The sequence below is a fragment of the Mycena indigotica genome, assembly GCF_014461135.1.
Source record: "Mycena indigotica strain 171206Taipei chromosome Unknown Mind.scaff0004, whole genome shotgun sequence".
Lineage (NCBI taxonomy): Eukaryota > Fungi > Basidiomycota > Agaricomycetes > Agaricales > Mycenaceae > Mycena > Mycena indigotica.
The window spans coordinates 932,887-954,900 of NW_023503003.1; the positions used below are offsets into that span (position 1 = coordinate 932,887).

Here is a 22,014-nt window from a genome sequence, read left to right on the forward strand (position 1 = left end):
CCAAAGTCAAGTGATCACGGGACCATAATTTCTCTTTCGTCTTTCGGTCATGAAGTCTGAACCTGGTATACCTCAGACAAGACAACGGGACCCAGCCCACTACTATGAAGAAGGCAATGTCATTTTTCTGGTCAGTTTCATCCAACCCAACATTTATATTCTAATAAATTCCAGTGTGGCAAGAGTTTATTTCGACTACACCGTTCACGTCTGGCAAGAAAGTCAGAGTACTTCAAAGACATGTTCAACGTTGGCAGTGACGTTCGCATCCTGGATGGCTATGACGACGAGCACCCCCTCAATCTCAATAAAAGTGGCATTTCCGAAGAGGACTTTCGCAACTTTTGTACCTTTCTGTATGACTCGTAAGTCTGTCTCTGTTGCAAACCACACCCATGTCTGAACCACACCCAGTGATGAGCTTCCCAAAGATACACCACTGAAGTTCTTCGAGTCCGTTCTTGTACTGTCAGACATGTGGATGGTCGACTCGGGCAAACGATTCGTCTTGACTCACCTGCCAAAGCATCCTGAATTCACTCAAGCTATGAAGATTCGGCTCTCTCGTCAATTTAATATCCATGAATGGCTCGAACCTGCCTTCCGGGCCCTGGTTGCCTGCTCCACCGGCGACATCTCCCCCGTTGATGCCGATAATATGGGTGCAGTGACCCTTTATTCAGTCATTAAGACAAAGACCGAGGTGTTTGACCACTTGCGTTATCTCGCATATTGGCCGCCACCTGTCCGACATGGATGGTCTTGTCTGGACGAGGTCGAATGCAGCAAGTGGTGGGATGGATTTTGGTGGAACGTCTTCGCGCGACAGCTCCTCCACCCAAACAACACCAAGACTGCCAAAGAAATACTCGAAAAAGCCGATTGGAACGTGGGTTTTCTCTCTCAGATGGGCAACGAATGTCTACGACGAACATTTGACGACATTTGGGACGAGAATCCATTCGAGATTGATGGGCAGCTTGTCGATGTGGCATTTAACGACTTCAAGAAATGGGTAGAGGGATTGGGTATTTGAAACAACTTGAATAGAGCTGCAGCGTACACTTGAATATACTATGGGAGTTGAGCCCAAGCCACAGCAGCGAAGTCCGTTAAATAAAAGACGAGGTCGAAGTAAGAGGGTGATGACCGCCATTCCCAAGAACCTATTCCGAAGAACTGGCCCCGCATGAGGGCGACGTTATTGGGTTAACACCGGCAAACGTGAGGGAAGAGGGTCTGAAGATGACAAAGCGTGCCACGCCTTTATATAGGCTCATCTAGTCAACAAACACGTCGCGTCGCGTTGAGACCAAACAGAGTCAGGTGCTTGTGACGAATCGTGTGTCAATGAATGTGACCCTGCTTGTCGTCAACAACCACCATGCTGCCACCCCTCTGATACTCTCTTCCTCTCCACCATGACCTCCCAAGCATCTTGCGCTCTGGCCGCATACGTCACAGCTACCGCCAGTCCAGCAAAAGTTTTGAAGCTGGTCGCAGGAGATTGTTGCGGGAGCAAGTGTTTCATTCGACACTTGTGGGGCTGAATTTTGCGAAAACTTGTCCCGCCGAGCGTGATTGCGATGGTGGATCAGCTTGAAAATGGACAAGGGCAAAATGCTGCCCTTGCTTGTCATTCATGTGGACTTGGGCGGCGTGCGGGCCAGTGCAGGGGCCGAGTCTGGCCTCATCCTGGCTTTCTCGGCCAGATAATGCTTCTCGGAGCGCACCGACCATGTCCGCTAAAGACTGCGGGACATCTCGGTGTATCTTGGCGCTCTGCGGCGGGCTGCACCGGGTGTCTTTGCCGTGCGGGATCGGTGAGCGCCGGGCTCATTTTTTGTTCATTCTGGCTGAAACTTCCAGCGCAGATGTAGCCGTCTAACTCTCGAGGGAAACGGGCCACCAGCTGCGCCTGCGAGCGCCGACCTCTGTTATGGCAGAGCTGCCGCAAACTTAAGCTCGAGAGCGGCTCAGGCTCCCAGATCATCGCAACATCTCAATCCCTATCGAAATCTCAGCAAGCAGACAACGAGGGGCACTGTTGGATTGGGTTTGGCTGGACTAGGTTACGACTTGTAGAGTATTCTACGTAAATATACCTTGTGCGCGCGCAATATCTTGTGCGCGGGCGGAAAAGTCATGTGCGCGGGCGGAAAAACTTTTTTGTACAAAAGAACCCTCATAGCCGCGAACTCAGGAGTCAGCGACATACACCATGATACATATACCAGTGCTTACCGCCCCAGTGGCATGTATTCAAGTTCCCTCCCACCGTTCCCTCCCACCGCTACCATGCAAGACTATGAGTCTGGCACGATCGAATGTCAAACTTGAATCAACTTGACTAACTAAGACAATGAACTTGAAGAGGCAAATGCAGATTTTCTGTGTGTTCCCCAGTCTACTAATAAACTAAGTATACAAAAAAAATTCAAGGTCTGGCAGATAGAGACCGTGATGACGGGCGGCAAGTACATCTATTCAAGCAATAGCAAATGCAGTCGCTCTGTAGTTAACCCCGGGCCTGTCAGTATTGAACCTCGCCTTGCCGCCTCAAGGCTCTGTTACTCGTTCAGAAGTGAATAAAGGGGAGGCTGTCAAGAAATGAGTCGCCATAATTCAAGTGATGAGTACTTATAATCACCCTAGTGAATCGCAATGGTTCTGCAGGCAAGCCGTGGATTTTGATTTGCGGTCCGTTCGGAGATGCTGCAAGAGCGAAAAGTTCTCTTAGATGAGACTTCGGATTGCTCCCTCGATTGCTCATGGCCTTGTCATCCTCGTCCTCGTCCTGTTGATCTGCTGAAATGACAAGCTCGAGATGTAGAATTCGGATTTTGTCACTCCATATGTGCTGAGTCGGGTCCTTGGTGGTGATGGTGGACTGCAATAAACGAAGTCCGGCCAAAGGAGCGCCTCTCAATGACATCTCCACACGCAAGTGTCGAATATAATAGTCGATCCTGACACTTAACGCCCGAAGGGAGGTGGACAGGTCCATCCAGTCAATATTATCGAGGACGAGCTTGTGGAGCCATGGGGGGAGGGCTCATTGGCAATAATCGACGCAGATGCTGAGAGCTTCCCAAGAAAACATTGATCGTCAACTTGAAGTTCTCCAGGCGTGGTGCAGATCGGATGAGCAGTTCCCGAATGGCGAGAACGATATCAGCATAGAGTATTTCCACTGAGAGTTGAGTCAAGGCAGGAACAACCAGGAGGCTGAGGAGGGCAACGGTATTTGCTCGGTGATCAGAGTTCGTCTGGGCCACAACTGTAAGTGACCGAAGGTGATCAAGTTGTAGCTTCGTAGCATCATTGAGAGGTGCGTAGCCCTCCAGCTCTAATAGTGTAAGGTTTTCGAGAAGAGGCGCTTTTCGAAGAATGAATAAACACGCTACTGTATTGACGCCGACATAGGACAAAGTGAGTGACCTGAGTTGAGCCCACGGGAGAGAAAGTATGGTTGAGTTCATCCCGACGAGTTCCACGTGTTCCAAAGACGGCGCGTTTTCGAGTATGAGGAGTGGGGAGAACGTGACACTTGCATCGAAGTCGTCATTCAAAAGCCTTCCATCCGGGTCTGAGTCCAGTGTCCGGTATGCGAGACGACGCAGACGGGCCAAGCTATGCCGAGCCCCGCCCGAATGAAGTGCAGCATCCAACAAGGCTTCCTCACAGACGTCCATTTTTTCCCATTGATCCGACATGGCAAGGAGGGCAGGAAGAAGGGACTCAGGACCCCTACACTCGATTTCAAGGCCAACATGCTTCCCAACGTGACGCATACTGGACTCACAGAGCCTGAAACGACGCTCCAGAGTAGTTTTCGGCACTGTCGCACTCGCTTCTGACTCCGAGTCAGAGTCAGAGTCAGAGTCTGCGGGCGAAGTGGTCAGTCGTTTCCAAAGACCAGGCAGGCGAAGCGCAATGCCGCGCCATTGTCGACAGACACTAGCCAGGACAAATGGGCCAGGAAGCTTCGGCTCCGAAAGATCAATAGGCCTTTCATGGTAATGGAGGAATATCTTGGCGGTAAGTTCGGGAGGGAGCGTGAGGATGGGATACGTGACGCGTTTCAGTTGTTCGACGGCCTGACTTCGTTCAGCAGCAAGCGTTGCTATTTTAGCATACAGACTACTTGTTTGAGCATCAATTTCTTCGAGTCGTCGGCGCAAGGACTCTGGCGAGGAATGCAGCATGATGGTTGAAAGCAAGAAAAGTATTATCTAATATCCCCGGATGCACACAAACCTGCCGACTGCATTCGCAGTTGCCAGGTTTCCTTTGTACAAATAATCGGCTGTCTAACCATTGACAACTTGAATGCTTGACTATTCCGAGTCGTCGTTATCACTATTTAAGCTGCTCCTACTAGTACTGCCCCCAAGTATATCACGCCGACGGATGATAGCTTGCCTTGATTCTTGCCAATATAGTCCATCGTCGACATCGGATAACGAATAAAGCGGGATTGGTTGAGGAGACTGACACAAAGACTTAGTATCTGTGTGGGGGGGACTGAAGGGACGAAGGCATACCAAATCCGAGTCACCAGGAGGCAAATATAAGGTGACATGTTGTAAGCATTCAGATCCCGCATCGATAGACAGGCGAGATCGCACGTCCACGACCGCATCCGATGTTGGGTATGGCACGCCAGTAGCAGGCACCACGTTGAGCTGCTTCAGTGCAGGTAGAAGGTGATCGTTCAGTGAGTGAGAAAGAGTATCCCAGAACCTCTCGATATCAACCGAGTCCATGAGTGTAAGCTCTTCCAACACAGGCGTGTGTCTGAAGAGCACAAGCGCGGTTTGGATAGACACACCCCCAGTCCCGGTCAAGATAAGATGACGAAGGGCAGTGACACGGCGTAAGAAACGTCGAATGGTATCACGTTCGCCCTTCTTCAAGCTAATATAGAATGTTTCTAGAGCAGGCAACTCCAAGGGACGGAGAAATTCCACACTAGAATCCAATCCTATGGAGGTAGAACAATCCAGTTTCTTCAGTCTGGGGAGCAGAATGGAGTGGGGCGGAAACTCTCTTGTAGATACGTAGGCGGCACATGAGATCGTCAATGATTCAAGCTGTTTCATCTGGGCAATTAGGACCAGCGCGTCGGGATTGAACCCGTCGATAGAGACTTCAACCAATTGTTCCCATGGAAGGATAATTTGCCCGGGGTTCTCTGTTATGGTGGACGCATAGGCAATGTGGAGTCGACGGAGGGCAGGCGTTTCGGAGAAGATATCAATAGCAGCATGCTCCTTTTCAACGGATAAGTTGAGTTGAGTCATCTGTGCTAAGCGTCCGGACACTGTGTCGAGTGAACAGTTATCGGGCAGCGGAATTGTGCAATGGAAGGAGACAATCTGGTCCGAGTAGCCGACGAGCATCGAGAACAAGCGTGGAACTGGGGAAGACGGAGCATGCACCAGAAGAGGAGACATTTCCGCCCGTTCGAACCAACGTCGCAGCATTAGGTCGGAAAATGGCGAGGTGTCATTTCCCATGAAAATCGTTGACCACAACTTTGGGAGCGACAAAGCGATTTGTCTCCACGCACGACAGACATGGGTCAATTCCAACGGTGGTAACTCGCGGTCGATGTACGTGTCTTCTGTATAGTAGCCAAATATATGACTAGTGATTTCGAGAGGGAGGGTCAGGATGGGAAATGTGACGTCTTTCAGTTTTTCGGCGACTTCTTTGCGCTGTTCAGCGAGCGTCTGTAGGTGAGCTTGTAATTGAGCAATCTTTGCATGAGTTTCGGTGCGTTCGACATCTATACCGGCGAGGCGAGCGCGCAGAGCGGAAGCAAGAGTGTTGGACATGTATGTTCTGTGGCAACCACCAGCAGTCACACTCCCGTGATCGTGACAACAAATACGTAGCCTTCCACATATGCAACACTTCATAGATGCCTGCGTTGATGACACCCCTCGGACCTGTTAACTTCCAAATTCAAGCTGGTGATTCTGTTGCTAAGTTGTCGTCGGCATATTGAGCAATGAAGCCTTTTCACTATCAATTGCCAGTGGCAGTGCCCAGTGCAAGAAGCAAGTGCGGTATATACAGTCACGGCGAAAATATAGTACATATGCAGTGGCAATAGTGCCGTGTTTCGGGCTTAATCGTCCCCAATTGAATAGAGGAGAGGCTGTAGTAAATGATTATGCATGCTTAACTCCCGTGTTGTAGTACTTACACTGGATCGCAACGACGATTCCATTGGCAATCCGCGTATGGTGATTTGCGGCCCGTTCGGAGAGGCTACGAGGGCAAATATTTCCTCGAGTTCCGAGTCAGAATCGCTCCCTTTTTCGCCCACTGTACTGTCTTCTTCCTCCGGGTCATGATCCTTCGAGACTACAAGCTCGAGATGTATGATCTGAGTTTCGTCGTTCCATTCGAATTCCCGCGGAGTCGGGTTTTTGGTGTCGACAGTGGACTTCAATAAGTAGAGGTCGGCTATAGGAGCGTCTTTCAAGGGCATCTTCAAACACAAGTGACGAATACGATGGGTGAACCCGACAGTGAGCGATCGCAGGGCAGCAGGAAGCGCCCCCCATGCAACTGATTCGAGGACGAGCTTGTCGAGCCAAGCGGGCGGGCTTGCAGGCAGTAATTGATGCAGATGGCGGCATTCCGCTGACAAAACAGGAACTATTAGCTGGAAGCCTTCCATGCGCGGTGCAGATCGAATTAGCATATTCCGGACGGCGTCGACGAGGTTGGCATAGAAAATTTCGACTGAGAGAGTAACCAAGGCGGGGACAACGAGACGATTGACGAGTACCGCGGTATAACTTGTTGTTCTCCTGAAGAACATGTCTTGTCCTGCGAACTCGGAGATGATTAGCGACCTGAGTCGATCCAACCGGAGATGTGTGCCCTCGTCGGGAAGCTCATCGCCGCCCAGGTCTCGCAGAGTAAGGTTTTCGAGACATGTGGTCTCACGAAGGATAAACAAACATGCCCTCGTGTTGCCGACCCAGGACATGGTAAGCGACTTCAGCTGAGACCACGGGAGAGAAAGAACAGTCGAGTTAATGTGTTCGAGCTCTACATGTTCCAAAGAGCGCGCATTTTCGAATGTCAGGACTGGTGACAGTGCCCGGACGGCAAGTGTATCCAAGTCAGTGTCGACAAGCGCCTGCTCCGAGTCGAATTCCGACTCCAATACCAGACTACGCAGACGCGGAATGTGATGCCGTATCCCACCCGAATGACCCGCAGCGTCCACCAAGGCTTCCTCGCTGACGGCCAGTTGCTCCCATTGCTCTGATGTGGCAAGGAGGGCCGGAGGAAGGGATGCAAGACCCTTGCACTCGATTTCAAGACCAACATGTTTCCCGGCATTGCGGATGAAAGATTCGCAAGTTCTCAACCGACGTTCCAAAGCCTTCCTAGGCGGTGCCCCATCCTCAGCGTAAGTTGAAATGGTTACTCGTTTCCAGAGGCCAGGCAAGCGAAGCGCAATGTCGCGCCACTGTCTACAGACCCCCGCCAGAACGAATGGCCCAGGGAGCTCTGGGTCCGAGATGTCGATAGGGCGCAGATGGTAATGGAGGAAGATCGCGCCGGTGACTTCGGGTGGTAGTGTGAGGACGGGAAACGTGTATCAAATGCCTTCTCAGCGATGAGCCATGAGTCGTTGTGGTTAAAAATGGAAAGTATGGGACTCACAGGACCTTACTTCGATTTTGTGCGTAAATTATACCGCTCGATGACTCTGCGCGTGGCTTCGGGGGGTTTTGTCTCGGACGAGTGGAGATCTCTGTGCGGTGTGCTTATGGGGGACCCTGTTTCACCTACTCTGTGGAACATCTTCTTGTCAACATTCACCCTTGTCGAGGATCCGGACGACATTTGGCTAATGGGCTATGCTTTGTCTCATTTGGAACACGCGGACGACATGGCACTTATCTCGCGCTCGGCGAAAGGCCTGCAGCGGCAACTGGACCAGTTGGGCACTTGGTGCTCGCTGAACTTCCTCCAGGTTAATCCCCTGAAGTCTGGGGCCATGGTCTTTGGGCCAATCTCGCAAAATCCGCGTCGTCGTCCGGCTGCGTGTCTGCGTCTAGCTGGGGAAAGTGTTCCCTGGCTGTCACAGCACAAGTATGTCGGAATCTGGTTCGATTCGACATGTCGCGACATCTTCCGCGCACATTACGAACATAAGCACGACACGGCGGCACGCGTGTTCTGGAAGACGGTAATGGGGTGCGAGTTGTATGTGGGACGGGGTCGGCTACCAGCGGATGTCTCTTGTCAGCTGTACTATGCACTGCTGGACCCGCATTTTACCCACGGCTGCGACGTTATGTTGGATGTGGATCCACAGTCCTTTGGTCGTTTAGAGCGGCTGAATCGGTCAATTCTTAGGCGCATTCTGGGTCTTGGACGGCGTTCCGGCATTGCTCAACTTTACTCAGAACTCGGTATCTACCCTCTTGAAGTACGACGTGCTCAGCTGGCTCTGCGGTTCTTGCGCTACCTACTTGATCTCCCTGCCTCCCAACTAGCTTACAAGGCTCTGGCCGAATCTGACTGCCTGCGTCGCAAGAACAAGTCCTCGTGGATGGGCGACTTGGCCCTCGTCCTCGCGCAATTGCCGTTCCCGATGCCTAGGCTCCCGTCGCTGGCCCGCTTGTCAACAACCGTCGTCGATAGCCTGCTCGCAGACCTACGTCATGGTGCGGGACGGTGGATATATAACAAGGTCAATACCATGGTCTCGCTTCCCTTACTCCACGGAAGGCTAGAGCCGCTGAAGGATAAGCCCTCCCGCATTATCCGAATCTGCCGGCGGCATTATCTGTCGCGCGTACCGCACACAAATCACCGTCTTGCCCTGACAAGGCTGCTGTGTGGGTCTTTCTTCTTCCGCGGACTGCACTCGCACCCGGAGAGGTTTGCACAAGAAACCCTGCTCTGCCGTCGGTGTGGGGAGGCGCCGGAGACGCCGGGACATGTCTTCATGCAATGTCGAGCGCGGGAGACAGTGGAGTTGCGCGTGGAGCTAAGGGAGATGCTGGCAGCCAGATACGGCGTTCGCCTCGGAAATACACCGACCTCGCGGAGAGCAGCAGAGGATCTGATGCGTGACTTGATATTCCACTGGGAGACAGTGGTCCCCATGGCGCGCTTCATCTACGGCGTTTGCAAGACCTGGAGCTGGTTTGGGCGTAAGCTTCCATCCATGGCTTCGGAATTGGCACCGGAGTCGGTCGACGAGCTGGAGAGGAGCGATGGAGAGAATTCAGTGGGGGAGATGGAGTAGAGAACTTGATTGGCTGGGGTGACTGGGGCTAGTGGACTGGAACGGACTTACTGGTATCTGTGCTGTATTGGCTTCATGGCTCTGACAGGAGGCAGAGGGGCGACGTACTCCTTTGAGGGTAGAGCTCACCCTCGTCTTTCGTCAGAGTCGCCCGGTACCCACATATGGGACCGCATGGGCTTATTATTATTATTATTATTAGCAATGTTTGTAAGTTGCTCGACAGTCTGGCGTCGCTCAACAGCGAGTGCTGCTATTTCGGCATAAAGACTGAGATTTCTAGCATCGATTTCTTCCAATCGTCGGCGCAGGAGCTGTGGAAAGAGCCGAGACATAATTGTGAGAGAAACCGAGAAGGCATCGCACCCAGAGTGAAGCTTTGAATTTGAAGTCGCGGTACTAAGTTTGGATGTTGAGATCGCTGCTGGCATAAACCCGGATGGGCGCTGGGCGGAAGATGCTTGGCGAATGCATTATCGCATGGGGTAGCGCGCCTTGCGCGTTGTTACTTACCAGTAAGTTAGACTTGAGTAGACTTGAGTTAGTTGTTATTTCGTGTCACACTACTAGTAAATGATCGTGCTTGTTTAAGCCGTTGGTTGCACGCATAAGCGAACCTATGTACCAGTGACATGAACTACCTTCAACTGTTATAGCAAGATACAAAAGTGGATGAATTCGTTCGTTGTGCATGCGACAAGGGAAAGTTACAACAACGTTTAACAACAGACAACAACAAGCAAACACCAGTCCCTCGTCAGCAGTTTCGTGTAGATTTCGTCTCCATCTCCGTCCTGAGCCACTTCTATGGAAAGAACGCGCCCGTCTAGAGCTTGTCGTAGTACGTATCGAGAGCGGGGATTTCGGGCTGCAGCGCCGTTAGCAAAATGGCAAAGAAGAAGGGATGACGGAAAAGTACCTTGAGACCCTTGCGTGTCCGCATCTTGGTAACGAGTTCCTCGATCTTGCTGCCCTTGTCCAATGGCGCTACAGACCCCCGTTAACACGCGACCATCTAGAACAAACCAGAATACTCACAGCCAGCCATGACTTCCCAGTGGTCGAACACACTCTGGGGGAAGGCCTGTCCGCCGGTGGCTTGTCGCAAGTCGCCGTTGAAGCCGAACGACTCGTTGACAGGGAGGTAGGCCTTGACGGTGAACATGGGCGTGCCGACACGCTGTTCTTCGCTGAAGACTTGGCCACGACGCTTGTTCAAGCAAGAGTAGATACCACCAATGGCATTCTCAGGGCACTGAATTTCGACTGCAGAGGATCAGGAATTAGATTCGAGGGAAAGCAAAAGGCAATACCGAGGTAGATGGGTTCTTGCAGAGCGGGTGTGGCAAGCAAGCAAGCAGCATAGCAAGCACGACGACATGTGGGAATGATTTGTCCTCCTCCACGATGGATAGCATCGGCATGGAGCTACAACAAGATCAACAACCACAGGTACTATGCAGAGCGAAAAAAACTGACCGTAACATCGAGCAAGTTGAACCTCACACCACGCATGTTCTCCTCGGCACAGACACCCTCCTTGGTGGCCCATTGGAGCGCAGCAATACACGAGTCCTTGATTTCGTTCAGGTACTGCACACCCTTGGTGACATCCACAAGCAGATTGGGGCCGGTCGTATCGGGACCGAAAGCCCAAATCTTACGGGCATCAGTGACATCCCAACCGAACTCGTCCGCCATGATACGCGCACGGGCCTTGAAATCGTCGCGAGAGCTGATCTTGCCGGCCTCGATCGCTTGTGTAAGCTCCTCCTCGATGGGGAGAGCCTTGACATAGAGACGGTTGTGCTTGTTTTGTGACTTGGACAGAGCAACGATAGAAGATTCGGCCTTGACGGACTCGCGGTAGGGCACGACGGGGTCAGATTGCTTGAGGGGGACACCAGCGTGGTCTTCCTCAAGATCCTGGACAAATAATTAGTCTTGGTGTGTAAAAAAGACAATATTGCTAACCTTCAAGCAAATTTCCAAGTGCAACTCGCCAGCACCAGCAACGATGTGTTCACCGGTCTCGTTAATCCAAGTTTGGACGCAAGGATCAGACTTGGACAGACGCTTGAGACCTTCAACGAGCTTGGGCAAATCGGCGGCGTTCTTGACTTCGACAGCAACCTGCACGACAGGGGACACGGAGAAACGCATGACCTTCATGTTGTGGGCAGTTTCTGAGGTGGTCAAAGTACCGCTTTTGAGCAAGAACTGGTCAACACCGACGAGACCGACAATGTTTCCAGCAGGGCAATCCTCGAGAGGCTCAATGTAACGACCCATCATGAGGACGGTACGCTGGATGGACTTGACAAAGAGATCGTCCTTCTTGCCGGGGATGTAGTTGGGGCCCTGGATACGGATTTTCGGGCCAGCGCGGACAGTACCAGCGAAGACACGACCGAAGGCGTAGAAACGACCCTTATCGGAGGTCGGCACCATCTTGGAAACGTAAAGGACAAGGGGGCCGGCGGGGTCACAGTCACGGATGGCGATGGCAGACTCGTCGTCCATGGGACCCTCGTAGAGAGTCTCAACACGGTAGCGCTGGGCGGTGGCAGGGGAAGGAAGATTGATGACAATCATTTCCAGAAGGGAGTCACCGGCAGGGAGGAAACGACGCATGATGGCCTTAAGCAGAGCTTTGCCCTCCAAGTCACGCTCATCATTTGCAAGCTTGACATCGAGTTTCTCCAGCATCGGGCCGATCGCGTCCTTTTTGAAGTTCATGACAGCATCGAATATTTTGAAGATGGGGTCAAGCACGAAAGTGTTGAAAGCACGGTCAAGGGGCTTGCCATCCGCATCGGTGCTCTTCGTCGACCATTTGCGGGTGTTGGTGTTGAAGAAGTTGTCACCCCATAGCTTGCCCATCATCTTTTCCTTGTCGACACCGAACTTTTTGGCATAGCGGGCCGCAAATTGACGAAGAGTGAATCCCCATCCGTGCAGACCAGAACCGAAAGCGACGGTACCCTTGTCGGGGTAGACCTGGACGTCACCGAGAGCCACGTCATGATATGTGGAGATAATGACATTGACGCTCTCGATCGTTCGCGAGAATGATTGGTACAAGTCCTCTTTCGAGACTTGGAGCTCGAGGAGGGCACGGTCCACCTTGTTGATAATGACGACAGGCTTGATACGCTCACCGAGCGCTTGTCGCAGGACCGTTTCAGTCTGCACGCAGACACCTTCAACACAGTCGACGACGACCAAAGCACCGTCAGTGACACGGAGTGCAGCAGTGACTTCCGATGAGAAGTCAACGTGGCCGGGGCTCTGTAGAGAAGTAAATATAACATCAGCAGCTCACTCAGCAGCTATAACAAAAAGGCGACGAACGTCAATCAGGTTAATAAGGAACTCAGGGCCGTCGGTTTTTTGCTTAATCGAGGGAAGCTCTTCCTTGTCGACTTCAAAGTACCTGATAACGGTCAGCGTGGGCTCGGAGTAGGTGACAATGCTAGCACGCACATTGAGATAGCCGTCGACTTGATCGTGATTCCACGTTCTTTTTCGTCGTCTCTCGTATCCGTGAATCGCATGTCACCAGCGTTCTTGGCGGCAATGATACCAGCCTTCGACACCAGCGAATCGGTGAGGGTGGACTTGCCGTGGTCGACTGATGAAGAGATGAGCCATAATCTAAAATCGCCATCGGCAACGACAACCGAAACCTACCATGGGCAATGACACTCATGTTCCGGATGTTTGTCGGCCGGTCCATGAGGGCCCGAATCTGGTCTGCACATCGTCAGTCAGCGACAACCGCCCCACGAAAAATTTCATCGATTATCGCAATACTTGCCTACGGTGAAGTTGCTAGCATCCAAGATCAGCAAATGGAGTCTGGAAGAGCATTACAGGGACTTACACCATGGTGGGTGTCTACGATGGTGGGGGAAAGAGGAAGAAAGATTGGTGAGGCGGTCTCGATGGTCGTTACCGAAAGACGTCACACTTTTTGATGACTGTGCAAGACCCAGCGTGACAAATCTCGGGATCGTTGCCGGGAGAAGGGAAGCGCAAATATGATTTCGGACTACGCTGCAAGCCATGTAGCTAACCAAATAACCAGCCCTAGCGCGACGACCACAGCAGCGAGATCGTCCAAGAACATCGACCCCATTTGGAAATATTTCATTCCGTGTACTATGACCGAGGGTATTGGCGCAGGCAGGCTTGGAAGCACAAGTGCGAGTAGTGTTGGTGGACGGAATGTATCCTATGCAAGTTAGCTTTGGTCTGAAAAGAAGTAGAAATAACCTACGAAACCAGAAAATATCCGCAAAGAATGCAGACCCAACTCCAACGTCACGAAAGCCCAAAAGAAAGGCTGCGAGTATAGTTAGGTTGACTGAGTTATGTTTGAGCGGCCAACTCACCACCACTTGCACCCCCCAGACTATCGGAACTCCCCCTCGATCTCTCCCGTTCCCCAACAATCTTCTCCACCTCCAAGCAATCCCTGACCCGTCCACCTCGGGATGCAAATGCGTCGCTGGCTCCCTCACCAAAACAAAGTAAATCACTAGCGCCCAGACTGACAGCACGTGTATCGCAGGTAAGACACGCTGCGGACGCGTTTTTGGAGGCACAACAGCTGGCATCTTCCCCGCCGCGTTGTTTGTCGCATTAGCCATGAGCGCAGCGAGCCCGCCAGCATCGTTTTCCTCTCCAGGACCAGCTTGGCTTTGGGCTTGGGCAGCGGACATTAGTGCCGCCAACGGATTTCCGTTCCCAAACAAATTCGGAGAATTCCCAGCGCCTCCCATGCCCATTCCCCCACCCATCAGCGCCTGAAGAAGCTGGGCCTGTTGCTCCGCTGACCACGCAGACGGGTCGCCTGCATTTCCGCCACCAAACAAGTCAAAGTCTGGCGCAGGCACACTCGCCTCTCGTGAAACAGTCCGTTGTTGTTGTCTAATAGGTCTTTGCGGTGACGGACTGGGGCTCGGGGTTGGCATCCCCATGGTCTCCTCTCCAACAAAGCTACTGCTGCTCAATCGTTGGTTTTGTGTTTGTGTTGATTCTGGGTCGAATTGTAAGTCAAAGAAGAAAGATACGCAATGCTAACGCACCGCTGGTACTCGGCGCAGGATTCGTCATAAGGTCCTCTGTCCGTCCAGAAGATGTAGTCAATTTGGCCAGTCGGTCAGTTCCGCGACTGAGAATAGCTTTACGACGCGCTTCGGCGCGAGCAGCGGCAGAAGACATAGTTTGGCGGGTACAGAGACAACAGAAAGAAGAGGCGTGAACAGAGAAAAGGTCGTGACTCGTGAATGTTCGCTGGAAGAAGCAGCAAGCAAACCGAAAGATGTGTGTGCTGGCGTCATATTTTGATTGCGTGTCACTTTTTTTGAAGCAACTCGAAGGTTACACCAAATTTGAGCATATCTCTATAGGCAAAAATCGAAAAAAACGGGTAGTGCACTTGAAGTGTAAAACAGTACTCTCCTCTCAGACTAGATTCAAACTGTGGGAGATGTTCGTCTCCGAAATAAATGCTTTCAACCGTGTTGCTGGGGATTACAGGAAGTGGCAAAGAAAGAGAGAGAATATATAATAAGCTTAGAGAACCAGCCGATCGAGAGCGAGGTAGTGCGTATGTGATGTTTTCGGATGAATGCAAATGCGCAGTAAGAAACATATCAATCATGAACAGCATCCAGCGGGTTGACTGGCGGAAGACGGCTGGTTGATTTGCACACCATTCCTTGCAGGGGCACCCGCAGCACCAGCATCACCGCCTTGCGAGTCAATAAGGCGGGCTTTGATGTCCCTTTCAGAGCGTCAGATGTGGACCTATGATGGACGGCAAACGCACCTCGCGAGAGTGAAGAAAGCCTCTTCAACGCCATCATTGACCTTGGCGGACGTCTCCATGAACTTGATGCCCAGTTCGTTGGCGAGTTCGCGGCCTTGCTCCTCCGTGACTGCGCGCTTGTCGGTCCAGTCTGACTTGTTGCCGATGAGGATCTTGTTGACGCCTTCTGAAGCGTGCTGCTCGATATTGGCGTGCCAGGTGCGGATGTCTAAAACAGGGCAATTGGAATTCAGGCAGGCTGCGGAAGCAGACGACTCACTGTTGAACGAGCGCTCGTCAGTAACGTCGTAGACAAGCAGGATACCCATGGCACCCCGGTAGTACGCCGTGGTTATCGTTCTGAAACGTTCTTGGCCCGCAGTGTCCCACTATCCACGTTTAGCGTTGCGGTTTCCAAGACAAGCGAGGCATACAATTTGGAGCTTGATTCGCCGGCCGTCCAGCTCTATGGTCCGAATCTTGAAGTCAATACCGATAGTCGTGATGAAAGAAGGCGTCCATGCATCGTCGCAGAAGCGGAGCAGCAGACACGATTTGCCTACACCCGAGTCGCCAATGAGCAGAAGCTGTTGTTCTGAGTCAGAGGTGGGAAACATGCTGTCCAGCTAGCTACACACCTTGATGAGAAAGTCATAATGTGGGGACATGGTGCTGGAGAGTTTCGGTGGATGGTGGTGGCCTGAGATTTGGTGATGTCACACTCTGTGACAGGCGGTACTGCCCTTGCCCTTTACTCCTCAACAACTTGTGAGTGTTTGGCCGTTTCCTTCAGTGTAAACGGTGCTTACCCGGCTGTGTCAGATCCCTAGACTTTACGATGGAGGACGAAGTTGCCGCTCTTGTGCTTGACAATGGTTCGGGTATGTGCAAGGCTGGTTTTGCTGGCGACGATGCTCCTCGAGCTGTCTTTCCGTATGTTCTCCCCTTCCCCGAGATCCTGAAAAATGACCGACCGTTCTCTAGCTCTATTGTCGGCCGACCCCGTCACCAGGGTGTGATGGTCGGGATGGGCCAGAAAGACTCTTATGTCGGGTAGGTTTGCTATCGTCCACATCTGAGACGACATCGCCGCTCATCGTGTCCACTTCAGTGACGAGGCGCAATCCAAGCGTGGTATTTTGACTCTCAAGTACCCTATCGAGCACGGTATTGTCACCAACTGGGACGACATGGAAAAGATTTGGCACCACACTTTCTACAACGAACTCCGTGTCGCGCCTGAGGAGCACCCGGTCCTGCTCACGGAAGCGCCCCTCAACCCGAAAGCCAACAGGGAGAAGATGACCCAAATCATGTTCGAGACTTTCAACGTCCCTGCATTCTACGTTTCGATCCAGGCCGTGCTTTCCCTATACGCCTCTGGCCGTACGACCGGTATCGTGCTTGACTCTGGTGACGGTGTCTCCCACACTGTCCCTATCTACGAGGGTTTCTCTCTCCCTCATGCTATTCTCCGTCTCGATTTGGCCGGTCGTGACCTCACTGAGTTCCTGATCAAGAACTTGACCGAGCGCGGCTACCCATTTACCACCACCGCCGAGCGCGAAATTGTCCGTGACATCAAGGAGAAGCTCTGTTATGTCGCTCTCGACTTCGAACAGGAATTGCAGACGGCGGCTCAATCATCCGCCCTGGAGAAGAGTTACGAGCTTCCCGATGGACAAGTTATCACCATCGGCAATGAGCGTTTCCGTGCCCCTGAGGCCCTCTTCCAACCCGCTTTCCTTGGTCTTGAAGCTGCCGGTATCCACGAAACGACGTTAGTTTTCTCGTCACTTTTTTGCTTTTACTCACCTTTCGCAAAACAGCTTCAACTCCATCTTCAAGTGCGATCTCGATATCCGTCGCGACCTCTACGGCAATGTCGTTCTTTCTGGCGGTACCACCATGTTCCCTGGTATCGCGGACCGAATGCAGAAGGAGCTGACCTCGCTGTCCCCGGCAAGCATGAAGGTCAAGATTGTTGCCCCGCCAGAGCGCAAATACTCCGTCTGGATCGGTGGCTCCATCCTTGCCTCGCTCAGCACTTTCCAAAACCTGTGGTGCTCGAAACAGGAGTACGACGAGTCGGGGCCTGGTATCGTTCACCGCAGTATGCAGTTTTTACTTTGTTCTTGAGGAGCGGGAGTACTGATTATTTGACAGAGTGCTTCTAAAACAGTTTGCTGTGCTGCTGGATGGAGTAGTACTTAATTATTCACTTAGTAGTCGCCTTGAGAGAAATTGTTTTCCTTCCTCTTCTAAGTACTGGATGCCTTTCCATAACTCAGATCGTGTGTTGCTCACCTCTAGCGGATGACGAGACTGAAGCAGTTGACAAATAATGCATTCTGGAGTCTTGTGCTTCCCATAACGCACTTACTCAAATGTAACTGACGGTGTTTTAGCAGGCCGCGTCAACAACGCGGCCGCGGCAGTTTCCTTCAGTTTTCGGAAAACTGAAAGTCTCGGCTCAAGAATGACACACCTCCCACTCGATGCCATCACTTGGAACATAAGTGAAAAGGACAAAGGCTGACACAAACATCCAGAAAGGTGCCAATCCTGTGCAATGCCCATGGGAACATTCCCGTGGGCATGTTCCCATGGGCATTATCCTGTAGGATAGAAAAATCAAACCTGTAGTATATAATATTTCTCCTGTGGCATGAATGAAGCCTGTAGGATTATTTTTTCTACAGGTGACTTTCCTGACCTTTTCTATCCTGTAGAGTGGTCTCATTATATCCCTGCAGAATAATTATCTTGCAGGTTAGTATATAACCTATAGGACAAACAAGTCTGTTATCCTGCAGGAACCAGTTATCCTATAGGGTACCTAGAGTCGGGTCTCTATTTATCATACAGAATAAGTTTACTCTTCTTTCAAATTGGATGTTAAGTACCACACAAAAACCAAAGGAGAGAGGCAGAGAGTCCAAAGGGAATCCAAAAGGTTTCTAAGGCTACAATACTACATCAGATAAAGCTAACCGGGGTATATTTCAAAAATACTACCACTACGGCTCATAAAGCAACTACAGATCTTATAGACTGAATATAAGCCTAAACTTGAACAAATATGTGAGATCCTGAAAATATATTCAGGCAAGAGAGTAAGAACTCAGAATGCAGAGGATTCAGATGAAAGCAGGGAGCAAGGATAAGTGTTCACTAGTGTTATGGTTCAGGTCGGGCCAACAGGCTGTCCACCCCCTGCAGGGCCATTCGGGCCTGATGTCCTATCCCTTGCCTCGACTCCCCATCCCTCTAACCCCTTCCTTTCACCCCTATGAGGGCCCTATGTAGTGCCTAGCATGCTTGAGGCCTTCTGTGCTCTGCGTTGGTAAGTACAGATGACCAGTATATAGTTGGTGCCCTAGCAGGTGGACCCTTAGAGCTTCTTCTCTTTGGATCCTCCCCTGTTAGGTTGTGTCAGACAATGACGCGACGGATAAGCCGCGATCTTAATCTAATCTATGCTACATTCCGATCTCAGCTACTGGAACCTGGACGACGGGATGAGCCCCTGAGCTCACTCTCGTCATACCAGGTATGACCCTTTTACTTATTGCATTTGTACCTACCCTGAGCTCACTCTCGTCGTACCAGTCGTCCAATATACTCTGGTTTTCACAGGTTATGGGCCCCGCCTGAAATCTGCACACAAGAAATCACACATTCAGGCTAGATACTCCCTACAGCTCCTAAACCAACGCTACCAGTCTACCCAACTTGCTACTTGCTCGCAAACCATCTACTTTTCCCAACAAGCACTTCACCACGGCATATCCATACAAGTCTCTATTCGAAAGAATGAGCTCGGGCGACAACGACAAGGAATGGCGAGTACTGAAACTCACTCCTATCGTCAAAGCTGCAGACGGCAGCAACAACTACGCCGAATTCCAAACCAAAGCAATGAGAAAGCTTGATGCTGCAGGATACTGGCAATATATCGACGGTCCAGACTATAAGCCGCCCGTTATTCCAACACTGGTCCAAAGTCAAGTACATACCGGGGTTGACCAAACAGGCAACACCACCACCATTACCACGCAAGGGAACGAAGTAGCTGTCAATGTCGCGAAGAAGGCTGCAGAAGCCTGGTTGATACAAGACAAGAAAGTGTTGTCCACAATCACCAACGCCGTTCCAATGGCCAAGTTGTATGTCATCAACGACTGTACGACAGCGTGTCAAGCTTGGATGGCGCTGAAAGAGGCGTACGAACCGACAAATACCCTAACAGCGGTTACGCTCAAGCGCCAAATAACGTCGTTCTTCTGTGGGTCAGGAGACCCAGTAGCTTGGAGAGTCTCTATGCTCCAGCAATACCAGAAGCTTCGTCGAGCAGATCCTAACATGATGCCGGACCACGAATTTGCCAAGTGTTTGGTAACGAATATGTCGCAAACGGAGAAATGGCGATACTGTCGAGATTCGCTCCTCCAAGAAATGATGCTGTCCGAAAAGGCGGGGAAGCCGCTCAGCTCTGCAGACGTGTTGACCAGATTGCAAACTGAAGAGGCGTTTAAGGCCTCAACCTCTGGCACCGTCACCAGTACTGATACTGACACTAGCACAGTCGCTACTGCGTCATTAGCACAATCCTCACAACGACGATTCCAGCAAAGATCGTACCAATGCGGAGAGCGTCGTCCAGCTCCATATGACCGCCGTAATGCCAACGCTCCACCAAATGACTCTCCACATCGTGATCGACAACATTTGTTTTGCGAGAATGTCGAATGTTCCACCCCAATTGGCCATTGCCAAGCCGACTGCTTTGCTTACAAAGGAGGGAAAGAGGGTCAATATCCAGATACTTATCACGGGTCGCGATTTATTCACCTTCCACCAGCGGAGAGAATTGCTGCATCGAGACGCCAAGCTCGACAGAACCAGGGAAGGAACAGAGGAGGTGGAGATCGATTTGTGGGAATGCTGGAGTTCACAGAAGATGGCGAGAAAGAGGTGTTGGAGGCAGTGAGCAACGAGACGATAGGTGCCGGTTATGTGTTTATGACGGGCCAAATGGACATCGATGAAGAACACGAAGATGAAGGTGACATCTGGGTTAACGCGGTCAATGTGGTGCCCAGTGGTACCAGCGGTGAACCACCACGCACCGACCATGTCTACCATGACACAGGCGCTTCGCGCCACGTCTTCAACGACATCGCCTCGTTCCAAGAATACAAGTGTTTTCGAAACCCCGTGAACGTACACAGTTTTGGCACGAACCTCACTACACACGTGTTAGGAAAAGGGAAGGTATTCTTGGAAGGAACTCACCCGTCGAACACCAACTTCGCACTGACCAATAGTCTCCACATCCCCACGGCTCGTTGCAATCTTATCTCCGGCACCCAGTTAGACTTGAAGGGTGTCCAAACGGAAACGGGGGGAGGCCGCATTGACTATTACAATGCTGAAGGGTTTCCATTCGCGTCAGGAGAGATAGTCGGCGGGCTATACAAGATGGGAGTCAGGATCATCAAGAGCAAAAATCCGGAAGCAAATTTGACCCAAAATCTCACCAATTCGACAAATAATTCCGCGGAAGCTGATTTTGGTGCAGATCTCATCAACACGACAACGGCAGACACCGTGGCGGTCCTTGGACCTGACGCCGATGCGTCGTCAAAGCAGGAGGTTTTTTCCATCGTCTAATGGGGCACCTAGACGTTAAAGGCCTCAAGCACGCCACCCACGGTCTGCCCGAGACTGTGGATTTCGTCAAGCTCAAGAATTGCAGAGTGTGTGCCCTAGCCAACATCAAACGACTAAAATTCCCTTCTAAAGCTTCCACTCGCGCTGAGCGCCCCCTTTTCCGCATTCATTCTGATATATGTGGTCCTTTCCCCGTCGGGTACGGGGGCTTCAAGTATTTCATCACGTTCTCCGATGACTTTCGACGATATGCATCAGTCTACTTCCTCAAAACGAAGGACGAGGCCCTAAAGTGTTTTCATGACTACCGCACTGGGGCGGAGAAACTTCTGAATGCCAAAATTGTATACTTGCGAATCGACAATGCGCCAGAACTTATCCACGGCAAATTCAGCGACTACTGCAACGAAAACGGCATCGCATACGAGAAGAGTGTTCCTGACGCTTCACAACATAACGGTGTAGCTGAACGCCTTAACCAGACCATTGAAAATATGACGCGTGCAATGCTAGTTGACGCCTCACTATCGCCGTGGTTCTGGCCACTCGCTGTTCAAGCATCCGTTCACATCAAGAATCGGGTTCCTCATTCCGCCAACGCCGACGGCTCCACTCCCTTCGAAAGCTGGTTCAAACATAAACCAGATCTCTCCCATTTACGACCTTTCGGCGCGCTTGTAACAGCAAGAAAGCCGAATTCGACAGACCAGATGAAATTCGCTGCAAGAGGAGAGGAAGGGAAGTTCGTTGGGTACGCGCGGGATTCAAAAGGCTACTTGATTTGGTTCCCAGCTGCAAGACACATAATTGACCACGCGACATTGGACGAGGGGGGGAAGGACTTCGTCATATCCGAAGATTATCTTCTCTCCGTCCTCATGTCTGGCGACGAACTAGAAATCGAATGCGAACTGGAGGAATTAGTCCACGTTGCCCACGCTCTAGAACAAGCTGAATCGGCGTACTCAGCACTCACCGACCCAATCGATGATCCTGACGCAAAGGATCCAAACTCAGTACCCGAAGCAAAAGCCTTGGCTTATTGGCCACATTGGCTCATTGCCATCTTCGAGGAGCTCGAATCACTACGTGCTAAAGGGGTCTACGTCGAGGTCGAAGAAGTACCGCCGGGCCGAAAGGCAGTTGCTTGCAAATGGGTACTCCACATAAAGCGGGATAGAGATGGCCGCATTTCCCGATTCAAAGCTCGATTGGTAGCGAAAGG

General features: G+C 51.5%; 6 protein-coding genes across 6 annotated transcripts; 2 read left to right on the forward strand and 4 right to left on the reverse strand.

Moving 5' to 3' along the window:
* Positions 1-49: 49 nt before the first annotated feature.
* On the forward strand, positions 50-1,036 carry MIND_00415300 (Atp-dependent helicase nam7; the record flags this gene model as incomplete). Its single annotated transcript, XM_037360974.1, has 3 exons — positions 50-130; positions 175-365; positions 415-1,036. 3 exons carry the CDS (start codon positions 50-52, stop codon positions 1,034-1,036), a joined length of 894 nt encoding a protein of 297 aa, XP_037221266.1.
* A 1,981-nt stretch (positions 1,037-3,017) lies between these two features.
* Positions 3,018-4,208, reverse strand: MIND_00415400 (F-box domain-containing protein; the record flags this gene model as incomplete). The annotated part of the gene is made up of 1 exon (XM_037360975.1): positions 3,018-4,208. The coding sequence occupies one exon, from the start codon at positions 4,206-4,208 to the stop codon at positions 3,018-3,020; it is 1,191 nt and encodes a 396-aa protein (XP_037221267.1).
* Positions 4,209-6,139: 1,931 nt separating this feature from the next.
* Positions 6,140-7,434, reverse strand: MIND_00415500 (uncharacterized protein; the record flags this gene model as incomplete). The annotated part of the gene is made up of 3 exons (XM_037360976.1): positions 6,140-6,169; positions 6,218-7,333; positions 7,405-7,434. 3 exons carry the CDS (start codon positions 7,432-7,434, stop codon positions 6,140-6,142), a joined length of 1,176 nt encoding a protein of 391 aa, XP_037221268.1.
* A 529-nt stretch (positions 7,435-7,963) lies between these two features.
* Positions 7,964-9,295, forward strand: MIND_00415600 (uncharacterized protein; the record flags this gene model as incomplete). Its single annotated transcript, XM_037360977.1, has 1 exon — positions 7,964-9,295. Exon 1 carries the CDS (start codon positions 8,036-8,038, stop codon positions 9,293-9,295), a length of 1,260 nt encoding a protein of 419 aa, XP_037221269.1. The 5' UTR covers positions 7,964-8,035.
* An 826-nt stretch (positions 9,296-10,121) lies between these two features.
* Positions 10,122-14,524, reverse strand: MIND_00415700 (Elongation factor; the record flags this gene model as incomplete). The annotated part of the gene is made up of 13 exons (XM_037360978.1): positions 10,122-10,163; positions 10,215-10,282; positions 10,334-10,561; positions 10,609-10,723; positions 10,775-11,221; positions 11,270-12,586; positions 12,650-12,731; positions 12,782-12,929; positions 12,989-13,051; positions 13,182-13,532; positions 13,574-13,643; positions 13,693-14,339; positions 14,389-14,524. 13 exons carry the CDS (start codon positions 14,522-14,524, stop codon positions 10,122-10,124), a joined length of 3,714 nt encoding a protein of 1,237 aa, XP_037221270.1.
* Positions 14,525-14,962: 438 nt separating this feature from the next.
* On the reverse strand, positions 14,963-15,781 carry MIND_00415800 (Rab-type small GTP-binding protein; the record flags this gene model as incomplete). Its single annotated transcript, XM_037360979.1, has 5 exons — positions 14,963-15,089; positions 15,135-15,342; positions 15,394-15,502; positions 15,548-15,700; positions 15,752-15,781. 5 exons carry the CDS (start codon positions 15,779-15,781, stop codon positions 14,963-14,965), a joined length of 627 nt encoding a protein of 208 aa, XP_037221271.1.
* Between the last annotated feature and the right edge of the window lie 6,233 nt (positions 15,782-22,014).